Source organism: Mirounga angustirostris, unplaced genomic scaffold (genome assembly GCF_029215605.1).
Source record: "Mirounga angustirostris isolate CCGP_5_RB_7025 unplaced genomic scaffold, mMirAng1.0.hap1 SCAF_2, whole genome shotgun sequence".
NCBI classification, from domain to species: Eukaryota; Metazoa; Chordata; class Mammalia; order Carnivora; family Phocidae; genus Mirounga; species Mirounga angustirostris.
This window is the reverse complement of record NW_026991710.1, coordinates 94,327,927-94,351,698: the sequence shown is the minus strand read 5'-3', so window position 1 is coordinate 94,351,698 and position 23,772 is coordinate 94,327,927. Positions and strand designations below refer to the sequence as shown.

The following is a 23,772-nucleotide window of genomic DNA, read 5'->3' as shown; positions in this document are numbered from 1 at the left end:
GGGCGCCTGGGTGGCTCAGTTGGTTAAGCGACTGCCTTCGGCTCAGGTCATGATCCTGGAGTCCCTGGATCGAGTCCCGCATCGGGCTCCCTGCTCGGCAGGGAGTCTGCTTCTCCCTCTGACCCTCCTCCCTCTCATGCTCTCTGTCTCTCATTCTCTCTGTCTCAAATAAATAAATAAAATCTTTAAAAAAAAAAAAATGCAGCGCATCTTAGGTAAATGATACATCTTTTAAAATTCATAATGTATAGTCCCCACATAATACTTCAATAAGCCTCTATTTTATATCATGCTCTATAATTTATAGATCCCTACAAATATTATTTAAACTGATCTTCAGTGAACACTTTTTATATAGACAAAAATCTTCTCCTTTTATAAATAAGAAAACTGCACCTGAGAAACTCCTGTGGGCAGGCCTCGTGATGACAAAGCTAGTAAGGGGCAGACATGGGACTCACGCTCCAGTCTCTGGAATCCCAGGACACTTGCGCTACGCAGGGACACGGGTGTGATCACATGAGTCAGCAGAGCAGAGGTAGAGTCTACAAAGGCTACAAAGGCTACTAACAACCATGACACTACTAGAAGCGTGCCCTTGTTGAATTTCAGATGATCACGACCTCAGGACTTCCCCAAACGCGTAGTTCTCAATGAGGAAACATTTTCAACAAAATCTGTGCCATTTAAACACTCACAATGCATTTAAATATTTTCTGCACACCTTAGCTTCTCACCATAGTATTATGACTTGCCTGGCCTATTGAATCCCCAAACCAGAGAAGGGAAAGTCCAGTCTACAAGAGGGTTAAGCATGCCTTGTACGAGCACCATGTCAGGCCTGGTAACAGTCCTGTTACCTCTGAACTCACAATGACTGTGGGATCAAGTTCTGGAAAAGCTAAAAGTGCTGCATTTTCTCCTCCCTAGAAACAGTCTGAACCCTTCAGAGCATAATCACCCGGATGAGTGAGCAATAGGACCTGATATGAAGGATACCCAGAGCGTGCTCCTCATCCTCCAGACCCATTTGCCTCTGCCTTTTACTAACCAGACTAATAACGCTACTGGTATTGATTCTTCTGACTTATGTCTTACTGTCACTAGACCTCCGATTTCAGTATAAAATATTCACTACTCCTAGAAAGGTAATACTTTAAATTGCTGTCGGCCATTAACACAGCACTAAACATATTTCTCAGACCTGATCTTCGCTTCAGCTCACTGAATCGGCTATTTAGGAACAAGGTGGTTTTAATAAAAGAAAAGGAGACGGGGATTTTGAAACATAAGGCAGTCTGAGCCACAGTAAGGTTGACTGAGGTGCTACAGAGGGGTTCCTGGCACCGGGGTTCAGATTAGGCGTAAAAACAAAGCACAGGGGAGGAGAGCAGAAGAAAGTTTCTGTGTGTTGGGGGGCGGGGAGGGGGGGCAGTCAGGCTGGTCGGGGGTGGCTGCTGAAAGGGAGCAGAAAGAGGAAAGTGAAGAACAGAAAGAGAAATCGAAAGGCCGCATGTAAACTTGACAGTTTTTACTAAGGCTGGCCATATTTCAGAGAGATCATGGATCTTGATGAAAGGATGATATTGCTAAATTATTCCTAGCAGGTTAAAACATTTTGTTAAAGATTGCCTGCTTTACATACTAGACACAAATGCTTATTAATGAAACCAGTAATGTGCAAAGATTATTTATTTATGTTTTTCAAACAAAAATGGTATTGTATCAACTCCACTGGGTACGCTTTGTCCAATTCGATGTTCTAATTAGCAATTCTTAGCATGATTAAATGCTAAACACACAGCTGTGTGAGGCTTCAGCTGGTAGTAACCAGTAGCGCCTAATACTGACTTTTTAAAAGAGAAAAACAAAAGTACTCAAATACTGGATACAAAACTTTTGAGGCCTATTCAGCTGAAAGAAGAAAAGTTAGCAATATAAACAGCAATTATACATAACATGTCAATAAAGCTAATAGCTCTGTAGTATTCGTCAACTGTTGAAAGGCTCTTTCGACTAAAAGAAAATAAGCCTGGCCTAAGTCACCTACTAGGTCGAGCTCACGTTATTACATAAATATTACATATGGAGCTCCATTAAATCATCCTAATTTTAAAAAAAACACTTTATTACTAAGCAAGTCTAGAGAGATAAACTAAACTATCTACATTCAAACATTATTATAGGAAACCCATAAACTTTTTGAAAAAATGAACTCTTCTGCATTCACCTGAAAAAAAAAAGTTGTGCATCATCTAGTACATAAATAACTTCACTCTCCACCTCACCCTCTTCCTGAAAACACCTAACACTTCTAAATAGCTAAAAATGATGGAGATTTTTCTATCTTCATAACAGAAAAGTGACCCAAATTACATGTGTCTGTATAAATTTCTACCCTTTAAATGGTAAAAATCCTGTAAACAGATCTCATTTGAAGTTTCATTTGTGAAGCAAATTACCTAAGGCTTAACTGAAATAACTGTAAGTTCAAAAAAACAAAACAAAACAAAAAACCAAATGCATTGTTTGGTAGGCATAGTAATAAAAAACAGGTTACTATTAAATGCCTCAGATGATTGGTTATTCTCAATCTTACGTATTTCTAACCAAGCCAAATTTTTATCCTCTGAGCTTTGGCAGCACAGGGGGCGAGTTCCTTTTTTTTTTTTTTTTTTACTACTCTAAGACTCAACTAAGTATGAACTTTACCAAAATGAAATCCAATTTGCAAAGGCTTTAAGCATTTTCCTGTAATTTCAATTTTTGCCTTTCAGAAGAAACACATTTTGCAAAATCTACTCACAGATTATCTATCATAAAAAGCTGAAAGAATATTTCAAGTGAGAAGAAATCAAATTCTGTATATGGCTTAAAATTCTCTTTAAGATTACAGTTCAAGAAAAAAATAATTGTTCAACAGAAGAGGTAATTCAACTATATTCTCTGAAAAAAAGCATTTTCTGTATTGTATAAAATAAAACCAAACGACGGTTTGAATTTTTAATCATAAATTTTTATAAGTCAAAAACTACTTATCTTAATACTGTTTCTAATTATTGCTATGATTTACTAGAAAATCAAAGTTTCACTACCTATAAACTGTAAAAATCCTTTTCTACAGCTCTCCCCGTCCATCCCCTGTGAGCTTCCCCCTTCATGAACTATTTCTGAGACCACAGCTACACAGAGAGGTCTGCTTGACTTTGGTTGTGTCAACATAACTGAACCCGAAATCAAAATGTTTCAAGAATACAAACTGTATTGTAATGTATGTATTGTAACGTACGGTGCTCAAAATGTTCTCTTTCACACCATCACTGAAGCAGAAGAAACTTACAAACTAACCCAGTCCCCACCCACTGACCTGACCACAATTTAGGAATAAAGAAACGGGCCCAGAAAGATAAAGTGATCTTCCCAAGAACCTCGCTGGAGACGTTGGATGTGTGTATCCTGCCGGTTCCTAGTGAGTGCTCTTTCAACTTTACCAGTGGGCTGACGCAGATGTAAGAGGATGTTGAAGGAGAGCCTAAATTTAGTGTTCTGTTGCTCTTTCTCTACTCAGCAAACCACCAAAATTGTCCAGTGACCTAGGACCACCTGTGTATGTCCCCAACTAAAACCTAATTCAGCAGTAGTGATAACTGGTGGACTGTCCCTTCTTGAAACACTTATTTCTTAGATTCTAAAACACCACTTTTTCCTGAATATTCTTCACTTCTTAGGTCATGACTTCCCAGAGTTCTTGAAGACTTGTCTCCCTTTACACAGCCTCTACATGGTTGTGTGTGCTTGGCTCAAACCAAAGTCCTCCTTTGTTTCCACACCTCTTTGTAAGTAACTTCATTTATTCCCACTGCTTTAGTTCAGTCTTTTGGTAGATAACCCCCACATCTGAATACCCAGCCCTGACCTTTCCTATCAGCTCTATGCTCATATCTGCAAAGGTCAATTTGACATTTGTACTCATAGATCCCCTGTTTCTCAAATTCAATATGCCCAAACTGAGCAGTGCCTTTTCTCTTAACAACCCACTCATCTGTCAGGCTTTCCCATTAAGGAAATGTCTTCTGCTAGTTACTTAAGCAGGAAACCTGCTGTTTTTTTAAGAATTCCCTTCACCCAACTCCACTCCAGTTAAATCCACCTCCCAAATATACTTGGAATCATCCCTTTCACCAGCCCACCTCTCTCCTGAGTGAAGGCAACATTCACTCAGCTGGTGCTCCTGTCTTCTCTCTCCCCTTCTAACAGAATTTCCCCACAAAGCAACCAGAGCAATTCTTTCTAAAAGCAGATGCAAGCATATTTAAACTCAATGAATAAAACCCAAATCCCTTAGAGCGTATAAGGCCTTCTGTGAGATGATCTCTGCTCAGTGGTCAACAAGTCCCTGAGCCACTCTGCCCTAGCCCCTTGCCTCCAGCTCTTCAGCCTCACTAAACTTTCTCAGGTCTTCCAAATGTACCTTGGGCTGCTGTGTTCATTGACAGGAATGTTCTCCTTGCATGGCTGGCTCCAACTTCTCGTAAGGCCCTACTTTATCTCCTGAGAAGACTCCTTCTTCTCTATCAATGCACCCTGGTGGGTTTCCTTCACAACACATTCGTGCTGAAATTATGGATCTTATTCATTTATTTACATCTTTATTAATCACTTACAGTCTAAGTGGCACAGAGAAACTGAGACTTGCACTTAATATCGCTAGCCCAGGGCCTGGTACATATTAGGCTGCCGATAAACACGCGCTGGATGCATAACAAAATAGCTATCTATCCCTTTCATGAATGGCCATCCGTCTGTGGTATGCAAAGCTTCTCACTGCCCCACCCATGAAAGAGTTCTACAAGGACTCTGCAGTGAAAAAGACAGTGTCAAGCTGGCTTTGCTCCTCATGATGGCCTAGATGTCTAGAAGAGAGAAAACCTAAAATGATCAGAAAGAAATTGATTCTCATGCAAAATATATTACATAATATAGTTAGAATTCAGAGATCACACAGCTTGTCTGCAAAGTACGGTTGGTCCTCGGACCAGCAGCAGCATCACCTGGGCACTTGTCGCAAATCAGTATGCCCATCCCAGACCCACTAACTGGCCCTACAACCCATGTTTTAACAAGAATGTCAAGGCCTTCTCATCTAAACAATACTGAGGAGAGTAAATACAAGTGGGGCAAGATACAGAGACATAGAAAGAAGTCAAGATAAAGACTGGGGTTGGTTGCTGAGTCTGCATTCTAGATCTCAGAAGAAAACCTTCAATTTATTTTTATCTTATTCCTTACATTTCCAGGTCATCTCATCTAACAGGGTTAGTTTACAGGGTCTGAGTGTGGAGGGGAATGTGAGGAGAGTCTCTGGCTAGAAGGCGGGCAGCCATTTATCTGCCCTAAGCTCCTTGAGGAATGGAGAGCACAGAGGCAGGAAAACGGACAGGGGTAGAGCGTGCAGAACAGGGGCTAGAGTCCCAGCTCCTCCATGTAAAAGACTGAAACACCGCAGACAAGATCACTGAGCCTAAAGAAGCCAGCGTTCCCAAGGACCATGAAGCTACCCCATAACTCTCACCTTTGAGAAAGATACCTACCTGTCTGCTTCTGCTAATTTCTTACCGGTCAGATGGGCTAATGCCCACACATCTCACTCGTCATCTTCCTTCTATTTCCGGGGGAAGGGGATGAGAGAGAGGATGAAGGAAAGAGAAATAAACATCCCCAAGACAGAAGTAGAAGGACCAAGTGCCAACTCCTAAAAGAAGTAGAGCGGAAGCCATAGAGACTTCCTCCGCATGCCTCCTTCGCCCTTGAAACCATTCTATTCGCCATGTGGAAAACAGCAAGGGAGAGTGATTCAGGAATTAGAGCTCATCTTACTTTTTTATTTATTTGCCAGAGAGAGACACAGCGAGAGAAGGAACACAAGCAGGGGAAACTGGAGCGGGAGAAGCAGGCTTCCCGCGGAGCAGGGAGCCCGATGCAGGGCTCGATCCCAGGACCCTGGGATCATGACCCGAGCCGAAGGCAGACGCTTAACGACTGAGCCACGCAGGTGCCCCTAGAGCTCATCTTAAATGACAAGAGTTACTAAAACAATAATAAAGGCAAGAACTGCCCCCACCGGCTATTGCCATGGCTCTCCTCTACCAGCCCCTCCGAGGTAAGCACTGCCATCCTCACTTAAGTGAGGCCGACGCCCTCATCCAAGAGTCCTATTAAGGCCAAGATTAAAAGTCAAGACCATTTGGCTGAAAAAGCCCATGTTTTCCCACTTCACTACTTCTGCCACGAGCTCCTGGAAAGTTGGTATAAAAAAATTCCATAAACAAAACTATGAATTAGGTAGTTTGTCTCCAGTGACACTGACTTCAGAAGCTCCAGGCTCTCCATCAAAATCTGCACTCAGGAGTCGGTCTGGCAAACTCAACTGACAGTAGAGATTTTAATTTCAAAAATAGAACTGTTTGGTTTAGAATGAGAGCATTTGTGGTAAATATCGTACCAAAAACCTAGTACCAGCAGCAGTTAATGACGAAAATTATAATTCGTAAAGATGATCGGTTAAAAATATTTCCCCTGACATGGCCAGTGTTTGAATTAATATCTAAACGAACAGTTCTGTAGGGCGTCCTAAAGCTTAAATACGTAATAGCAGAGGGAGGAGAGTGTTTAAAAATCGTATCAGACTCTGCAACTCCAATTATATTTGGGTCTCCTATCATATCAGGGAATCTCTGTAAACCCAAAATGCTTCCAGAAGCAACTGATAAGCTTTTTAAAACTACAGAGCTGCTCAGAAAATTATCCTATCAGTGAGGTGAACAGTAAGTTATTGATGGTTTTAACAGGGCCCAATTTACTTCCTGGACAGATTCATTTAGCAAGGTGATCTGGTTTCTCACCACAAAATAAAGACAAAATATATGATCAAACTATAAAACTTTTGCAAGAAATATCTGCAACAACATTTTACGTGAATGAGTTCCCATAGCGAATCTATCATTTCTGCCCAGCTACCATGTTGTAGTAACTATTTAAGCTCAGAATTAGTAATTGGAATGAAATCATTAGTCTCTTCCAAACATTAGAGTTATCAATTTTCTGATCCCCACATAGCTACCAACAGCACAGAAGTACTATGTAGAAGAAGACATTTTACAACGTTCTTTGTGAGTGATTGGTATTCAAAATAAGGAACCAGCTATGAAGGATATATATTTTGATTAAATGACACTTATTTAAAAGCAGACATTTTGATCAACATGGTACAATGGTTATAATCCCATCTCTAGCTTTATATTTCATGATAACATAATTTATAGGTTACACAGTATTAAAATGGCCTTAATTTTCCACATCTGCTATAATCCTGGATCAAGTCTATTAGCCCCAGCGACTCTGGTCCCATTTCTCAGCCTCGACACTTCACTCATGATTGGGGAAGTCCGCTTTCCATTACCATATGTAATAGTAAGCAATGGCTTCCAGGCGAATCAATAAAAACTGAAAATAGAAAGCCATTGTTTTGCTCCTCAGAGTTATTCTTCTCATAACCTGATCAGCTCACAAGTAGTTAATCTAATGAATCTGTTGCTCAATGTCTCATTCTCCCTAAAACCCTTCTCTGTGAGGGAGTTCTGGCAATAACAAAAGGACAAACAGTGAGTATTGCAAGACCCTGTCCTTGGCCTCATGCTTTTTCTTATCTCTGTTGATCTCTTATCTGTATCTTTCCCCAGGACTGTTTCCCTAAATTAAAAATGTCCCCACAACTGGTGAAATATAGTTGCCCTTTATACTCCTAGCCTGGCAATAAAGCACCCCTGAAGTATACCAAATGAGTACCTCATCATCCCAGAACATTTTTCATGACAGCAACAGCTGAACTGATTTACGCTACTAACCCTGGTCGTGTGCATACTGGGGACACAGTAGAGACCATTCAGTTCACCAACTGAGTAACGTATGATGATCTTTTGTCAATATCAGTAACATTATGTATAACTTAGCCTGGAATGCTGGGCTGCTTAGTGGCTGGGATGGTATGTGGACATAAATTTAAAATAATCTGAACCTCTTAAGGTAGGCTAAAGCACCTTGGCTTGTTCTTGCCTCTACTTGGATTGTCTAATTATGTTCATTCTGTTGTACCCATTATCCATTTATCCAGTTCAAATAAGAAATAAGGGTATGCCTAACTCCATAGTGATCTCTTTGTCTCCTGTCAGGATCACTGAGTTGGCCAGTAATTTGCAGATTTCTAGATTCCATCTCAATCCTACTAAACTAAAATCTGGAGTTTAGCCTGAAAATCTGCATTTGTTTACAAACTGTGCAGTCAAGTCTTAGATACACTAAAGATCTGAGAAACTATCTTCAAGAGAATTTGTCTTAGAATGCTTGGCATCTGACTACTGGCTGCTTGATTAATATTTGTGTAATATGAAATAAAACCACACATTAAGTCATTTAAAAAAAAATAAGCAGATAATGGCCATAATATTAACATTGTTGTACTAGCTGAAACCTATTTTTTTTTTTTTTGGCAACTATTTCTATTTGATGCAGTTCATTTAATCTTAAACACTCATTGAATTCCTACCATTCTCCAGATACTCAGGGTACAAAGATGACTAAGTAGAGGATCCACCCTTTGAGGCATCCACACTCTAGTTAGGGAGAGAGCCATGTGAAAAACCAATAGTTAAAGTACAATCTATTAAGTGCAAAAATAATTCGGGCTGTAGAAGCAGAAAAGTGGGAGAGATCAGCTGCCTGGCAGGGTCAGGTCATTTCAGTCAATGAGAAATCATTTAAAAATTATCACCTGCAATACGTTAATTTTAAAAATGAATAGACTCCTTAAGTAAATGTACTCTTCTTTGGTTGTACTATTATTCCCCTCCTCCCCAATAGAACTGCTAAAAGGTAGAAGGGCTCTCTGTTAGATATTATTTCATTCACATTTAATACTTAAAGGACCTAGTCAAATAGGGACCTTTTTACAGACCTCCTTCCTGGCGGAGGCAAAAGTTCTTTTTTAAAGAAATGTATATTCACGTTCTCTGCCGCCCTTCAATAATAGAGCAGATGTGATCCAATCCAGACCTCTTCTCCTTCACTGACACATTTTAAGGACTCACACTCTAGGCAGTCAGGTAGTAAACAGTATGATAAGGTAGGCACATTGCTAACATGCATTTTAAAATGATTGTATTACTAAGGCACACAACTGCTTCACTTTATGCCAAGACAAATACTTTGTAATCAAAAGCATTTGGATTCTGGCTGATTGCTATTATTAAATTTCTAAAGCATAAGTAAGAGTATGCATGATTTAAAATTTGACTCTCACCTTAAATCCTCATAATCCTTGAGATATCAAAGAAAGAACTGAGAAATATTTGTCTCTGAAGTTTTGTATACACTATAAATGTGTAAATGAGTGATATGAGTAACAAGAGATGTGGGCATCTTGACAAAATATCCAATCACAGCAAAATAATCCACATTTTACTTGGCTATGCCACAAACTAGCTTAATGGCCTTGGATGAGACATCCAAACTCTCTGAATCTCCTAAGTGACAAATGAATGGCCTATTCTCTGTATTTTGAGGTGGGGGGTGGGATAAACTAAATTAATAGAACTGAACTAGATGCTCTCTGAGTTTCTCTGAGCTCAAACATTATGAAAGCTCCTAAAAAGTGTCTTTTAGAAATTTTCTGTACCCTTTCATCCCAGGTTTTGAAATGAAATCCCACTGCCAAATCATTTCCAGACATCTGGAAAACCTAATCCATTTCCAGTGTAAGATACCAAGGCAGTTAACAATTAAGCTGTTATTAGTGAATCATGTGTTCTAAACGGTCACTTGCTAGGCCCTATTATTTTAGTGTCACAACCATGACCTGTAAATAATACAGGCATTTGAGAAACTAACTTGTAGAACCCTGAGGTACAGTTTATCGTATCAGACAAATCTACTAGAGAAATCCCAGTAGGAACACATGTGTTCCTAAGCATATAAAGCCTCACCAGAGTAAGAAATATCTGAAAGGGTAAGACACCTCATCCTTCAAAATACTCCCTGGTGAAAAACTTAGTAAATGGCATACTGAAAGAAAATGGTCCTTCACACTTATGGCCTAAGATATTTTCAAAGAACAGACTTATCTAGGTCTACATATAAAACATGTGCACATGCCATATTTGTATGTATCTGTGTGTGTGTGATCTCACCAGCACAGCCAAAGTGGTCATTGTAAATAAAAAGCACATTTTCAAAAGAATTATTACAAAAAGCCAAAAGAGGGAAAAAAGAACAGGGAAGCCCACAAGGTAAGTTAAGCCAGTATCAAACTAGAAATTATGCATGGGGCGCCTGGGTGGCTCAGCTGGTTAAGCGACTGACTGCCTTTGGCTCAGGTCATGATCCTGGAGTCCCGGGATCGAGTCCTGCATTGGGCTCCCTGCTCAGCAGGAAGCCTGCTTCTCCCTCTGACCCTCTCCCCTCTATCTCTCATTCTCTCCCTCTCAAATAAATAAATAAAATCTTAAAAAAAAAAAAACTAGAAATTATGCAAATCAGAAAACATTTTGGGTAATAATCTTACATAAGGTTCCAAAACCACTCAAAAGATGCTTTAAAAGTAAAATAAAATAGTGAAACTAACAGGCAGAGGGACCCATGGGGGAAAAGATAAGCATGGGTTATAGGGAAAAAAGAAGCATTCTCACATGCTATGTATCTTAATGAAAGGTAGAGGATAGAAAAAAATATATAAAAAATATTATTCTGTGTATTAATATATAAAATATTATTCTGTGTATTATTATGCTATGTATTAAGTTGCTGCAACTCAAGACAAATGTACAGGGACTGAAGATTCATCAGAACATTCCTTTTATCACCCATTCCTTCTTCAATCCGGTGGCTAAAGAAGGGAGACAGCCCCCAAACAGAAACAAAAGGAGCAAGGCAGAAGGGCAGGGTTCTGGTTGGGAAAAAATGAAGACCTGGAGGAACGGGGCTGATCTGTGTAACATTCTGAATGACTCAGAGTAAAGACAGACTTGCTTATCAATGAGTCTTTTAGAAGCTCCTTCTCAATCTGATTTTCCCTACCTTTAGGAAAGGGAGTTAATACAACACACGGTGACTCTGGCAGAGAATATTTAAGGATTTGAAATGGCTTGGCTAAATTCAGGAATGGCTGAGAAAGGCTGAGATTAGTTCCTATCCTTTACACTTGACGTCAGAGAGAGCTATGCCCTCAGCCTCCGCTGGCATCAGAGGTATGAAATGCTCGGGTGGTGTGGGCCGCAAATCTGGCAAGCTCTATTTCTTCATCTTATGTGAAATATATCAAGGTATTATTTATTGAAAGTACTTCCAAAGGATTAGAAAAACCTACAGACTACATCTTCCAATCACATTATTTCTCCATGAGAAAATTCTGCCCAGTGATTGTCCTTATCAGATGCCTAAACGAAAAAAATCTGGATTTGCTCTTCAACAAGGCTCTGGCAAATTTTTTGATATGTAGTGACCAGAGATTTAGCAGAGTTGTTGTGTGTCTTTTCAGATTTTCAAAAGTAGAAAGAGTTTCAATAAAGAGCAAAATCATAGAACAACTTGTTGCTTCCAGGTAAATGCCATCAGATGTTGAGAGTAAACCCAGAGAGCCAGCCTGAGATAAGAAAACCCTACGACGACAGATACCAAGTTTGGCTCCTGTGAGTTTGAGTTGCCAAACACAAAACAAACTAGGATGGAGAAGAGAACACAAGGGATTCACTGACAGCTCAATCAGAAAAAGAACTGAGGTTTGACTTAGGAGACAGGGTTTTGTTCAAGTGCAATCAATTCCATCTTTGAAATGAAATCGCAATGGGGCAGGATTTCTTTAAAACAGTTACAGTTGCTTACTAAAAATTAGTTGGCTCCCGAGTTTGATAGAAGTGACTACCTCATTTTCATTGTTGGACATAAGCTTTCTAGTGGCTATGACTGCTGAAAGAAGAACCTCTCTTCACATGGTTTCGGTTTATTTGACTTGACTGAACCTGATCTAGACATGGAGACCGGTCGGTGATTGTGCTATCTGGGAGAAAATAGAACGAACTCTGTGTTTCATTAAAAGCAAAACCACTGGGCGCCTGGGTGGCTCAGTTGGTTAAGCGACTGCCTTCGGCTCGGGTCATGATCCTGGGGTTCCTGGATCGAGTCCCGCATCGGGCTCCCTGCTCGGCAGGGAGTCTGCTTCGTCCTCTGACCCTATCCCCTCTCAGGTGTTCTCTCTCTCTCATTCTCTCACTCTCAAATAAATAAATAAAATCTAAAAAAAAAAAAATCCCTGTAGGCTCTTAAAATAAGAGCAACTTTAAGAAATAAAAAGGAAAGGGCGCCTGGGTGGCTTAGTTGGTTAGGCGGCTGCCTCCGGCTCAGGTCATGATCCTGGAGTCCCGGGATCGAGTTCCGCATCGGGCTCCCTGCTCAGCAGGGAGTCTGCTTCTCCCTCTGACCCTCCTCCCTCTCATGCTCTCTCTCTCTCATTCTCTCTCTCAAATAAATAAATAAAATCTTTAAAAAGAAAAAAACTTTTATACACACACACACACACACACACACACACAAGCCCCTTCCTTTGAGTGACTGTCATCATATTGAAATATGATAATGTCGGGCGCCTGGGTGGCTCAGTTGGTTAAGCGACTGCCTTCGGCTCAGGTCATGATCCTGGAGTCCTGGGATCGAGTCCCGCATTGGGCTCCCTGCTCAGCAGGGAGTCTGCTTCTCCCTCTGACCCTCCCCCGTCTCATGTGCTCTCTCTCATTCTCTCTCTCTCAAATAAATAAATAAAATCTTTTAAAAAAAAAAAAAAGCAAAACCACTTACGCTCATTAAAGCAAGCTAACTACACTCTCCTCACATACTACAGTTATTACTTAATCAAAAGTCTATTTCCCAGCCCGTCCATTGACCATACGGCAGAATGGCCTCTCAGCATCGTAGAAATGCTCCATCAAAGCCGGAACGTGCTCCAAGGGAACGGAGCATCCTCAAGGGAAGGGACCTCAGAGTAGGCTCTACCTTTTAAGAGCAGCACTTGTTAGCCAACAATAACCAATCCCATCTCTTCCAAAAATCAAAGCTGATAAATGGACCTTCATATTTAGAAAAGATTACCAAGGAGTTCAGCAAACCTTACTTCTGGTAGCGGGCTGGCCGGTTTGGTGAGGATTCCTCCTACGTACACAACATTAGGCAGAGTGGGTCTCGGAAACTCCAGTGCCACATCTGTACACAGCATCCACAGACTGGACCCGTGGACCAAGTCGTACATGGACTTCTCTGGCAGCAGGTTGTACTTCTGCATTATCCTTTCATACTTGGGAAGAACCAGAAAGCTGACCCCTAATCTGGAAATGAGGTAAACGCCGGTATTTTTCATCCTTTGCAGCAGGTTCATGTGGTCTGTGAGGAGTGAGTTAAACTCTGGGACGTAAGCTAATGGGGCAGGAGCGCCCACTTCCGCAGGATACCAGAGGCCAGTTGAAAATACAGCATATTTAACCCCTAAAAGATGGGCTATCACAAATCCACACATGTCATTAGGGTCCACCAGCAGCAGGTCAAACTTTTCCTTCTTCAAACCCTGAATCAAGGCACGGTTGCCAACCATCATATCACAGTTCTTGGTATAGTGATCCAGTATGTCAAACAGTTCGATTGCTGTCAATCTCCCAGAGAAAATATTCCGCATTTTGGACTGCAGGAAAGCATCCGAGGTGGTACTGTTAAAAATCCCTGGGTAGCGCTGGAGGCTGTAATGATTAGATGGCGCGATGTCTCTGCCTTCGGAGAGAAGAAACACTGTGCGGTGGCCTCTCTCGTGCAAGGCTGAGGCTAGTGTCTTGAAAATGTACATATGGCTTTCGAACATAATTGGCGGCACGATGACGATTTTGGCAGCCTTCGCCATCCCAACAGCACTCCACAGGAGCATGAAATACGGAGTGTAAGACTTCATAGCTGAAACGAGAACCAGAAAACTACTTAAAACAAAGTACAATCCTTAGCATTCAAAACAATCACAGAGGCTTTTTTTCCAAGTAGCTCATGATCCAATACTTAGTCGGTGTAAAAATATCCTGATATTTGTTCTAATTACCTATTTTTGAAAGACTAAATTGTTTAGAGTATCGAACTGACATGACAGCAAAGTGGACAGAAACTGAAATATATTTAAAAGGTGTCCATTTCAGAGCACACACTGCATCAATAATAAAGAACTAGATTTTTTTTTTTTTGAGAACTAGATTCTTGAAAATCTGAAATAAAACTTCTGTAACATGGAATGTCCAAAGATCTCTCTTCTTTGCATAATCGCTATGAGGTATCTATGAAACATGTTTATCTTTTAATTGAACATCAACGTTAATCCCAGGAAGAAGAGCCAAGATTTTTGATTTCTGGGTGCATTAGCATGTATATCTCCTTTTAAATCATTTTATCACAGCAGTTACATTTCCAATTAAGACCAGAGCATACCAAAGAAAGGTTACATTTTAAAAAATAAAAGAGAATCCTTTCAGGTAACGGTTCTATAGAAAAGACAATTTTCTACAGGAAAAATTACCTTTAATGTGAATTTCCCCTTTACCTAAATACCCTTATATACCCTGGCAGTCTCTATTTATGTAATCTCTATCAATTTGCCAATTCATTTCAGGGCATTACATGAGAAACTTTTAATAGAAAACTTCGAGAGTTAACCGGATCTTTGTAAATGCTTATGGAAGAAGTGATGATGAATGACTATATCCCAGACCACACTTCCTTTGTGTTGTATCTGTAACTCAGGTGCAAAGGGCAAGTTAGATGAAGGCTGTACACGTGACACCTATCACTTCTCCTATCCTTTCATGGTAGGAGATTAGGTACAACAGTTAAGAGTTGTCCTCTGTCACTTTTTAGAAAGACATGCCCTGGGGTGCCTGGGTGGCTCAGATGGTTAAGCGTCTGCCTTCAGCTCAGGTCATGATCCCAGGGTTCTGGGATCAAGTCCTGCATCGGGCTCCCTGCTAGCCAGGAAGCCTGCTTCTCCCTCTGCCTCTGCCTCTCTCTCTCTCTCTGACTTTCATGAATGAATGAATGAATGAATGAATGAATAAATAAATAAATAAATAAATAAATAAATAAATAAATAAATAAAAAGAAAAGAAATACGTGCCCTACCTGTGGGGGCTATATAGTGTGCCAACTCCCCCTACCCTACTCAGTATAGTTTTTACTTAGATTCTAAATTAGCCTCCAAGTAGCGAAAACATCTAAACAATAACTACTCATGCAAACTGGATCTTTTTACCTGAAGGAACAACTTAAAATAGATTTATATGCACATTACCGAATCAATACCCATTTTTACTCATTATCACATATTAGCCACCCTACTCGTACGAATTCCCACCATCTAAACGCAGTTTTAGCAACTACACCTTCTCCACATTCAACTACTGCAAGCAACCTAAAAAAACAAAAAAGAAATCAACAGCAAGCAAATGATAGATTCTTCCATTATCAAGATTAAACTATGAAATGCGTTATATTTCCAGATGCCTTTTCCCTGTCTCAATCCAAGGAAATATTCAAACTATTTCTAGATGAGCTGACACTATACCATTAAGAATAAACAGAAGTAAAGCACATTATAAGCATGTATAGCCTATGTTAAATGTTGTTTGAATTAAATGAGGGCTTTAAAAAAATAAATTTGGAGAAAACACTATTTCTATAGTAATCAAGTAAGTTTATTCTATAATTACAAGGTCAACAAAGAAAAAAATTAAATAGCCAATCTTGGAGGAAATTTTCCAGGCCTTTATTCTACTGTACTGTCTCTCTATTGTGTCTCTCTGGTGCAGCCTTCCAATTCCAAGGACTTAAAAATTAGGGATTCTCAGTAGACCTGTTCTTAATTCTAGGGATGAGATTTATGCAAATACAGTTATTGCAGAAGCTAGAGTCTGCTGCTGTGATTACTACTACCTGTCACTGTTTGCATGCCCACGAAGACAGACCGGTTGATGGACCAGTTGCAGGAACTGCTCCGCCCACTGTGTTTTGCATCTGGCTGAGCACTGAATGCACAGTCCATTCAGCTACAGTTAAAACCACTGCTTTATCTATCATAAGTAACTAAGACACAAAACCAATAGTCGGGAAACAAATCCTTTCACTGAGTTTTTTATTCTATTCTTCGTTTTTTATTTTAGTATTTTATTTCAGTAGTTACTACGAAGTAAAAAAAAAAAAAAAATCACAAAAAATGGTTGGTTTGTTTTTTTTTTTTTAAGATTTTATTTATTTATTTTGAGAGAGAGATACACAGCGAGAGAGGGAACACAAGCAGGGGGAGTGGGAGAGGGAGAAGCAGGCTCCCCGCAGAGCAGGGAGCCCAATGTGGGACTCGATCCCAGGACCCTGGGATCATGACCTGAGCCGAAGGCAGTCGCTATTTTTGTGTGTGGTGTAAGGAAATGGTCCAGTTTCATTCTTCTGCATGTGGCTGTCCAATTTTCCCAACACCATTTGTTGAAGAGACTGTCTTTTTTCCATTGGACATTCTTTCCTGCTTTGTCAAAGATGAGTTGACTATAGAGTTGAGGGTCCATTTATGGGCTCTCTATTCTGTTCCATTGATCAATGTGTCTGTTTTTGTGCCAGTACCACACTGTCTTGATGATGACAGGGAAGTCCAGAATTGTGATGCCACCAGCTTTGCTTTTCTTTTTCAACATTCCTCTGGCTATTCGGGGTCTTTTCTGGTTTATACAAATTTTAAGATTATTTGTTCCATTTCTTTGAAAAAAGTGGATGGTATTTTGATGGGGATTGCATTGAATGTGTAGATTACTCTAGGTAGCACTGACATCTTCACAATATTTGTTCTTCCAATCCATGAGCATGGAACGTTTTTCCATTTCTTTGTGTCTTCCTCAATTTCTTTCATGAGTATTTTATAGTTTTCCGAGTACAGATCCTTTGCCTCTTTGGTTAGATTTATTCCTAGGTATCTTACGGTTTTGGTGCAATTGTAAATGGGATCGACTCCTTAATTTCTCTTTCTTCTGTCTTGTTGTTGGTGTATAGGAATGCCACTGATTTCTCTGCATTGATTTTATATCCTGCCACTTTACTGAATTCCTGTATGAGTTCTAGCAGTTTTAGGGTGGAGTCTTTGGGGTTTTCCACATAAAGTATCATATCATCTGCAAAGAGTGAGAAGTTTGACTTCTTCTTTGGCAATCTGGATGCCTTTTATTTCTTTAAAGGTTGTCTGATTGCTGAGGCTAGGACTTCTAATACTATGTTGAATAGCAGTGGTGATAGTGGACATCCCTGCTGCCTTCCTGACCTTAGGGGGAGTTCTCAGTTTTTCCCCATTGAGAATGATATTCGCTGTAGGTTTTTCATAGATGGCTTTTATGATATTGAGGTATGTACCCTCTATCCCTATACTCTGAAGAGTTTTGACCAAGAAAGGATGCTGTACTTTGTCAAATGCTTTTCCTGCATCTATTGAGAAGATCATATGATTCTTTTCTTTCTTTTGTCAATGTATTGTATCACGTTGGTTGATTTGCGGATGTTGAACCAATCTTGCAGCCCAGGGATAAATCCCACTTGGTCATGGTGAATAATCCTTTTAATGTACTGTTGGATCCTATTGGCTAGTATTTTCATGAGAATTTTTGCATCCATGTTCATCAAGGATATTGGTCTGTAATTCTCCTTTTTGATGGAGTCTTTGGTTTTGGGATCAAGGTAATGGTGGCCTCATAAAACAAGTTTGGAAGTTTTCCTTCCATTTCTATTTTTTTGGAACAGTTTCAGAAGAATAGGTATTAATTCTTCTTTAAATGTTTGGTAGAATTCCCCTGGGAAGCCATCTGGCCATGGGCTTTTGTTTGTTGGGACATTTTTGATGACTCCTTCAATTTCCTTAGTGGCTATAGGTCTGTTCAGGTTTTCTATTTCTTCCTGGTTCAGTTTTGGTAGTTGATACATCTCTAGGAATGCATCCATTTCTTCCAGGTTATCTAATTTGCTGGTATAGAGTTGCTCATAATATGTTCTTATAATTGTTTGTATTTCTTTGGTGTTGGTTGTGATGTCTCCTCTTTCATTCATGATTTTGTTGATTTGGGTCATTTCTCTTTTCTTTTTGATAAGTCTGGCCAGGGGTTTATCAATCTTGTTCATTCTTTCAAAGAACCAGCTCCTAGTTTTGTTGATCTGTTCTACTGTTCTTTTGGTTTCTATTTCATTGATTTCTGCTCTGATCTTTATTATTTCTCTTCTCCTGCTGGGTTTAGGCTTTATTTGCTGTTCTTTCTCCAGCTCCTTTAGGTGTAGGGTTAGGTTGTGTACTTGAGCCCTTTCTTGTTTCTTGAGAAAGGCTTGTATTGCTATATACTTTCCTCTTAGGACTGCCTTTCCTGCATCCCAAAGATTTTGAACAGCTGTGTTTTCATTTTCATTGGTTTCCATGAATTTTTTTAATTCTTCTTTAATTTCCTGGTTGACCCATTCATTCTTTAGTAGGATGCTCTTTAGCCTCCATATATTTGAGTTCTTTCTGACTTTCCTCTTGTGATTGAGTTCTAGTTTCAAAGCATTGTGGTCTGAAAATAGGCAGGGAATGATCCCAATCTTTTGGTACTGGTTGAGACCTGATTTATGACCTAGGATGTGATCAATTCTGGAGAATGTTCCATGGGCACTAAAGAAGAATGTGTATTCCGTTGCTTCAGGATGGAATGTTCTGAATATGTCTGTGAAGTCCATTTGGTCCAGTGTGTCATTTAAAGTCTTTATTTCCATGTTGATCTTTTGCTTAGATGATCTGTCCATCATCACTTTTAATGTCCATCATCATCACTTAAGTGAAGGGGGTGTTAAAGTCCCCCACTATTATTTTATTGTTGTTAATGTGTTTCTTTGCTTTGTTATTAATTGGCTTATATAATTGGCTGCTCCCATGTTAGGGGCATAGATATTTACAACTGTGAGATCTTCTTGTTGGATAGACCCTTTAAGTAGGATATAGTGTCCTTCCTCATCTCTTATTACAGTCTTTGGTTTAAAATCTAATTTGTCTGATATAAGGATTGCCACCCCAGCTTTCTTTTGGTATCCATTAGCATGGTAAATTGTTTTCCACCCCCTCATTTTCAATCTGGGGGTGTCTTTGGGTCTAAAATGAGTCTCTTGCAGACAGCATACCGATGGGTCTTGTTTTTTAATCCAATCTGATAGCCTGTGTCTTTTGTTTGGGGCATTTAGCCCATTTACATTCCGGGTAACTATTGAAAGATAGGAATTTAGTGCCATTGTATTGCCTATAAGATGACTGTTACTGCATATTGTCTGTGTTCCTTTCTGGTCTATGTTGCTTTAGGCTCTCTCTTTGCTTAGAGGACCCCTTTCAATATTTCGTGTAGGGCTGGCTTCGTGTTTGCAAATTTCTTCAGTTTTTGTTTGTCCTCGAAGCTTTTTATCTCTCCTATTTTCAATGACAGCCTAGCTGGATGTAGTATTCTTGGCTGCATATTTTTCTTATTTAGTGCTCTGAATTTATCATGCCAGTCCTTTCTGGCCTGCCAGGTCTCTGTGGATAGGTCTGTTGCCAATCTAATGTTTCTACCCTTGTAGGTTACATATCTCTTCTCCCGAGCTGCTTTCAGGATTTTCTCTTTGTCTATGAGACTCATAAGTTTTAGTATTAGATGTTGGGGTGTTGACCTATTTTTATTGATTTTGAGAAGGGTTCTCTGTGCTTCCTGGATTTTGATGCCCGTTTCCTTCCCCAAATTAGGCAAGTTCTCTGCTATAATTTGCTCCAATACACCTTCAGCCTCTCTCACTCTTTCTTCTTCTTCTGTGTTCCCAATTACTCTAATGTTGTTTCATCTTATGGTATCGCTTATCTCTCGAATTCTGCCCTCGAGATCCAGTAGTTGTTTATCTCTCTTTTTCTCAGCTTCTTTATTTTCCATCATTTGGTCTTCTATATCACTGATTCTCTCTTCTGTCTCATTTATCCTAGCAGTTAGCGCCCCCATTTTTTATTGCACTTCATTAATAGCCTTTTTCATTTTGACTTGGTTAGATTTTAGTTCTTTTATTTCTCCAGAAAGGGTTTCTCTAATAACTTCCATGCTTTTTTCAAGCCCAGCTAGTATCTTTAAAGTCATGATTCTGAACTCTAGATCTGACATCGTACTAATATCTGTATTGAGTAGGTCCCTGGCAGTCGGTACTACCTCTTGTTCTTTTTGTTGAGGTGATTTTTTTTCATCTTGTCATTTTGTCCAGAGGAGAATAGATTAATGAGAGAACAAAATGCTAACAGGGTAACAACGTCCCCAGAAAATATACTCTAAACAAATCAGAAAAGACCTGTAGCCGGGGGAAAAGAAAGGGAAAGAAAGAAAAAAGAAAAAGATAAAAACAAACAAAACAAAAAAAAACAGAATATGATCAAATATGATCAGGCTGGTGCATAGATCAGTGCCACACACTAGATTTTGGGTGTATTTTGTTCTGTTAGATGAAAGTGCCTCCCAAAATTTTAAAGAAAGGAAAACTTATATATGTACAAAAATAAGGGTTGATATGATGAAGGGATGGAATATGACTGTAAAGATGAAAATTATAAAAGATTTTATAAAAGGAATTGATAAGTTGTTTGAAAAAAGAAAGAAGAGGATTTAAAAAAAAAAGGAAAAACAAGGGAGAGAATGTGATCAGGCAGGAGAGTAGAACAAAACCATACACTAGAGATTTAGGGTATATTTTGATCTGTTAGAAGAAACTATCTCAAAATTTTAAAGAGAGAACAACTTATATATATATATATATATATATATGCCAAAAATGAGAGTAACTACTATGAAGGGATAGAATATGACTCTAAAAATGAAAAATAAAAATGTTTTTTAAAAAAGGGATTGATAAGATGTTGGTTGAAAAAGGGAAAAAGAAAAATTCAAAAAAAAAAAAGTTAAAAAAAATTAACTTTGAAAGACTAAAGAATCATGGTAAAAAAGCCATGGATTCTGTGTGCAGTATTCCCCTAGCGCTGGAGTTCTGCCGTTCTCATTGATCAGTAAACTTGGTCTTGGCTGGCTGTTCTCGCTGATCTTCTGGGGAGGGGCCTGTTGCCGTGGTTCCCAAATGTCTTTGCCGGAGGCGGAATTGCCCTGCCCTTGCCCGGTCCGGGCTAAGTAATCTGCTGGGGTTTGCTCTCGGGAGCTTTTGTTCCCTGCAAGCTTTCCGTACAGCTTTGGAGGAGGTGAGTGAAAATGGCAGCCTCCCAGTCTCTGCCCCGGAGGAGCCAAAAACTCGGGGCCCCGCTCCTCAGCGAGCCCCCAGAGAAAAGCAGTCACTGCCATCTCCCCAGTCTCTGGCCACACTCCGTGCTCACCCGTCCTGTGACAGAGCATTTCTATCTCTGGCACCCGACTCGGTGTGGAGTCTCCAAACCTAGCAGATCCCTGCGGTGTGCTCCCGCGCCGCTCCTCCCAGAGGAGGAACGGGAGTCTCCCCGGATCTGCTGCTTGTTGGGTCCCTGCTGGAGGAGCAGTGGGCCGACTGTGCCGCGGATCACGGTTTATGGCAACCCCGAGCTGAGAGCCCGCTCCTCGGCTCTGTCTCTGCAGCCGGCTTCCCTGCTCCAATACCTGGGAGCTCTGCCGCACTCAGGCATCCCTGGACTTTCTGTGACCCCGAGGGTCCTGAGACCACACTGTCCCACGAGGGTTCCACCCCCCACTTAGCCACTGGAGCGACGTCCCTCAGCAGAGCAGACTTCTAAAAGTTCCGATTTTGTGCTCAGAGGCTCTATCACTTGCCAGAAGTGGTGGACGGAGGCCCCCACCCCCACCGTCTGTCCTCCCGAATATCACCTCGGATTCACTTCTCCGCACGTCCTACCTTCCGGAAAGTGGTCGCTTTTCTGTTCAGAGAGTTGTTGCTATTCTTTTCTTCGATCTCCTGTTGAGTTTGTAGGTGTTCAGAATGGTTTGATCCCTATCCAGCTGAATTCCTGGGACCAGACGAAATCCAGGTCTCCTACTCCTCTGCCATCTTGCTCCACTGCCCCCCAAGAAGCATCATTTGTACAAGTGTGTTATTCTGTTGTTCAAATACAAGACTAATTATGAAGGACTACAATAGCACTTTAATCTCATAAACATCACTGTGGTGGATAACAGAATGACTAACATAACTACCAACAAATGGTAAGATCCTTGCTAGTCCAGACTTATCAGAGTGTGTCTACTGATAAGCTGGAGTTCATTAATATTAAAAACTTCTGCTCTGAGAAAGATAATGTCAAGAGAATGAGACGACAAGCCACAGACTGGGAGAAAATATTTGCAAAAGACACATCTGAAAAAGGACTGCTATCCAAAATACACAAAGAACTCTTAAAATTCAACAATAAGAAAGTAACCAACCTGATTTTAAAAAGGGCCAAAGACCTTAATAAGCAACTCATAAGGAAAATATACAGATGGCAAATGAGCATATGAGAAGATGCTCCACATCATGTGTCATCAGGGAAATGCAAATTAAAACTACAATGAGATACCACTACACACCCGTCAGAATGGCCAAAATCCAGAACACTGACGATGCCAAATGCTGGAGAAAATACGGAGCAACAGGAATTCTCATTCATTGCTGGTGGGAATGTAAAATGGTACAGTCACTTTGGAAGACAGGTTGGTGGTTTCTTACAAAACTAAATATACTCTTAACATATGCTCCAGCAGTTGTGCTCCTTGGTATTTACCCAAAAGCGCTGAAATTTATGTGCACACAAAAATCTGTACATGGATGTGCCTAGCAGCTTTCTTCATAACTGCCAAAACTTGGAAGCAACCAAGATGTCCTCCAGTAGGTAAAGGGATAGATAAACTGGAATGGAGTATTACTCTGTGCTAAAAAGAAAATGAACTATCAAACCATTAAAAGACAGGGAAGAAACTTAAATGCATATTACTAAGTGAAATGCATATTACTTATAATATGCACATAATAGTGTAAGTTACAAGGGATTTTAATTTAACATTTTCTATAATGGACATGTGTTACTCTTCTCTTAAAATAGTAAGTATTGTTTTTAAATAATATGTGATCAAAGTATCTCATTTACAATAACAAAAAAATACATAAAGTACCTTTAAAATGAACTAAAAAGCATATTTGTTTGCTACACTAAGTATGACAAGCCTTTCCCTAAAGACATACACATAGTAATAATACTAAGTGGATAGAGATACTCTGTTATTTTAATGAAAGATGGTATTTGATAAAAGTCAATCCTTCCCATATTATAAATAGACTGAATAAATTCCCCATGAAATCCCACTAGAGACTTCGTTTTGTTTGGTTTGGAATTTGACCAAATTATACCCATGTTCACTTGTTAGAATATGCAAGAAGAGAGAATACACTTTTAAAAAAGAAACAGTAAAGTCTTGGGACAGCAAGGTAAATATTAAAGCATATTTTTAAAAAGAATTAAAACACTATGGATTTAGCCCAAGAATCCTACTTCAAATAAATGGATCAGAGTAGGTAGCCTTTAAGAATTCCTTGAATAAATATGAACATAACATGAGATGAAGGGAGCACAAGCAGATGAGGAAGGAATAACTTACTTGAAATGGAGTGTTAAAAATTGGCTTTATA

At 39.8% G+C, this 23,772-nt stretch overlaps 1 protein-coding gene across 1 annotated transcript in view; it reads right to left on the bottom strand.

The window, feature by feature from the left end:
• The window catches only part of UGT8 (UDP glycosyltransferase 8), an 86,352-nt gene that overhangs the window by 39,239 nt on the left and 23,341 nt on the right, over positions 1 to 23,772 (bottom strand). The window contains exon 2 of the mRNA XM_064584979.1: positions 13,214 to 14,037. Within this exon, the coding sequence (XP_064441049.1) occupies positions 13,214 to 14,035 (822 nt within the window). The 5' untranslated portion in view covers positions 14,036 to 14,037. The remainder of the gene's footprint in view (positions 1 to 13,213; positions 14,038 to 23,772) is intronic.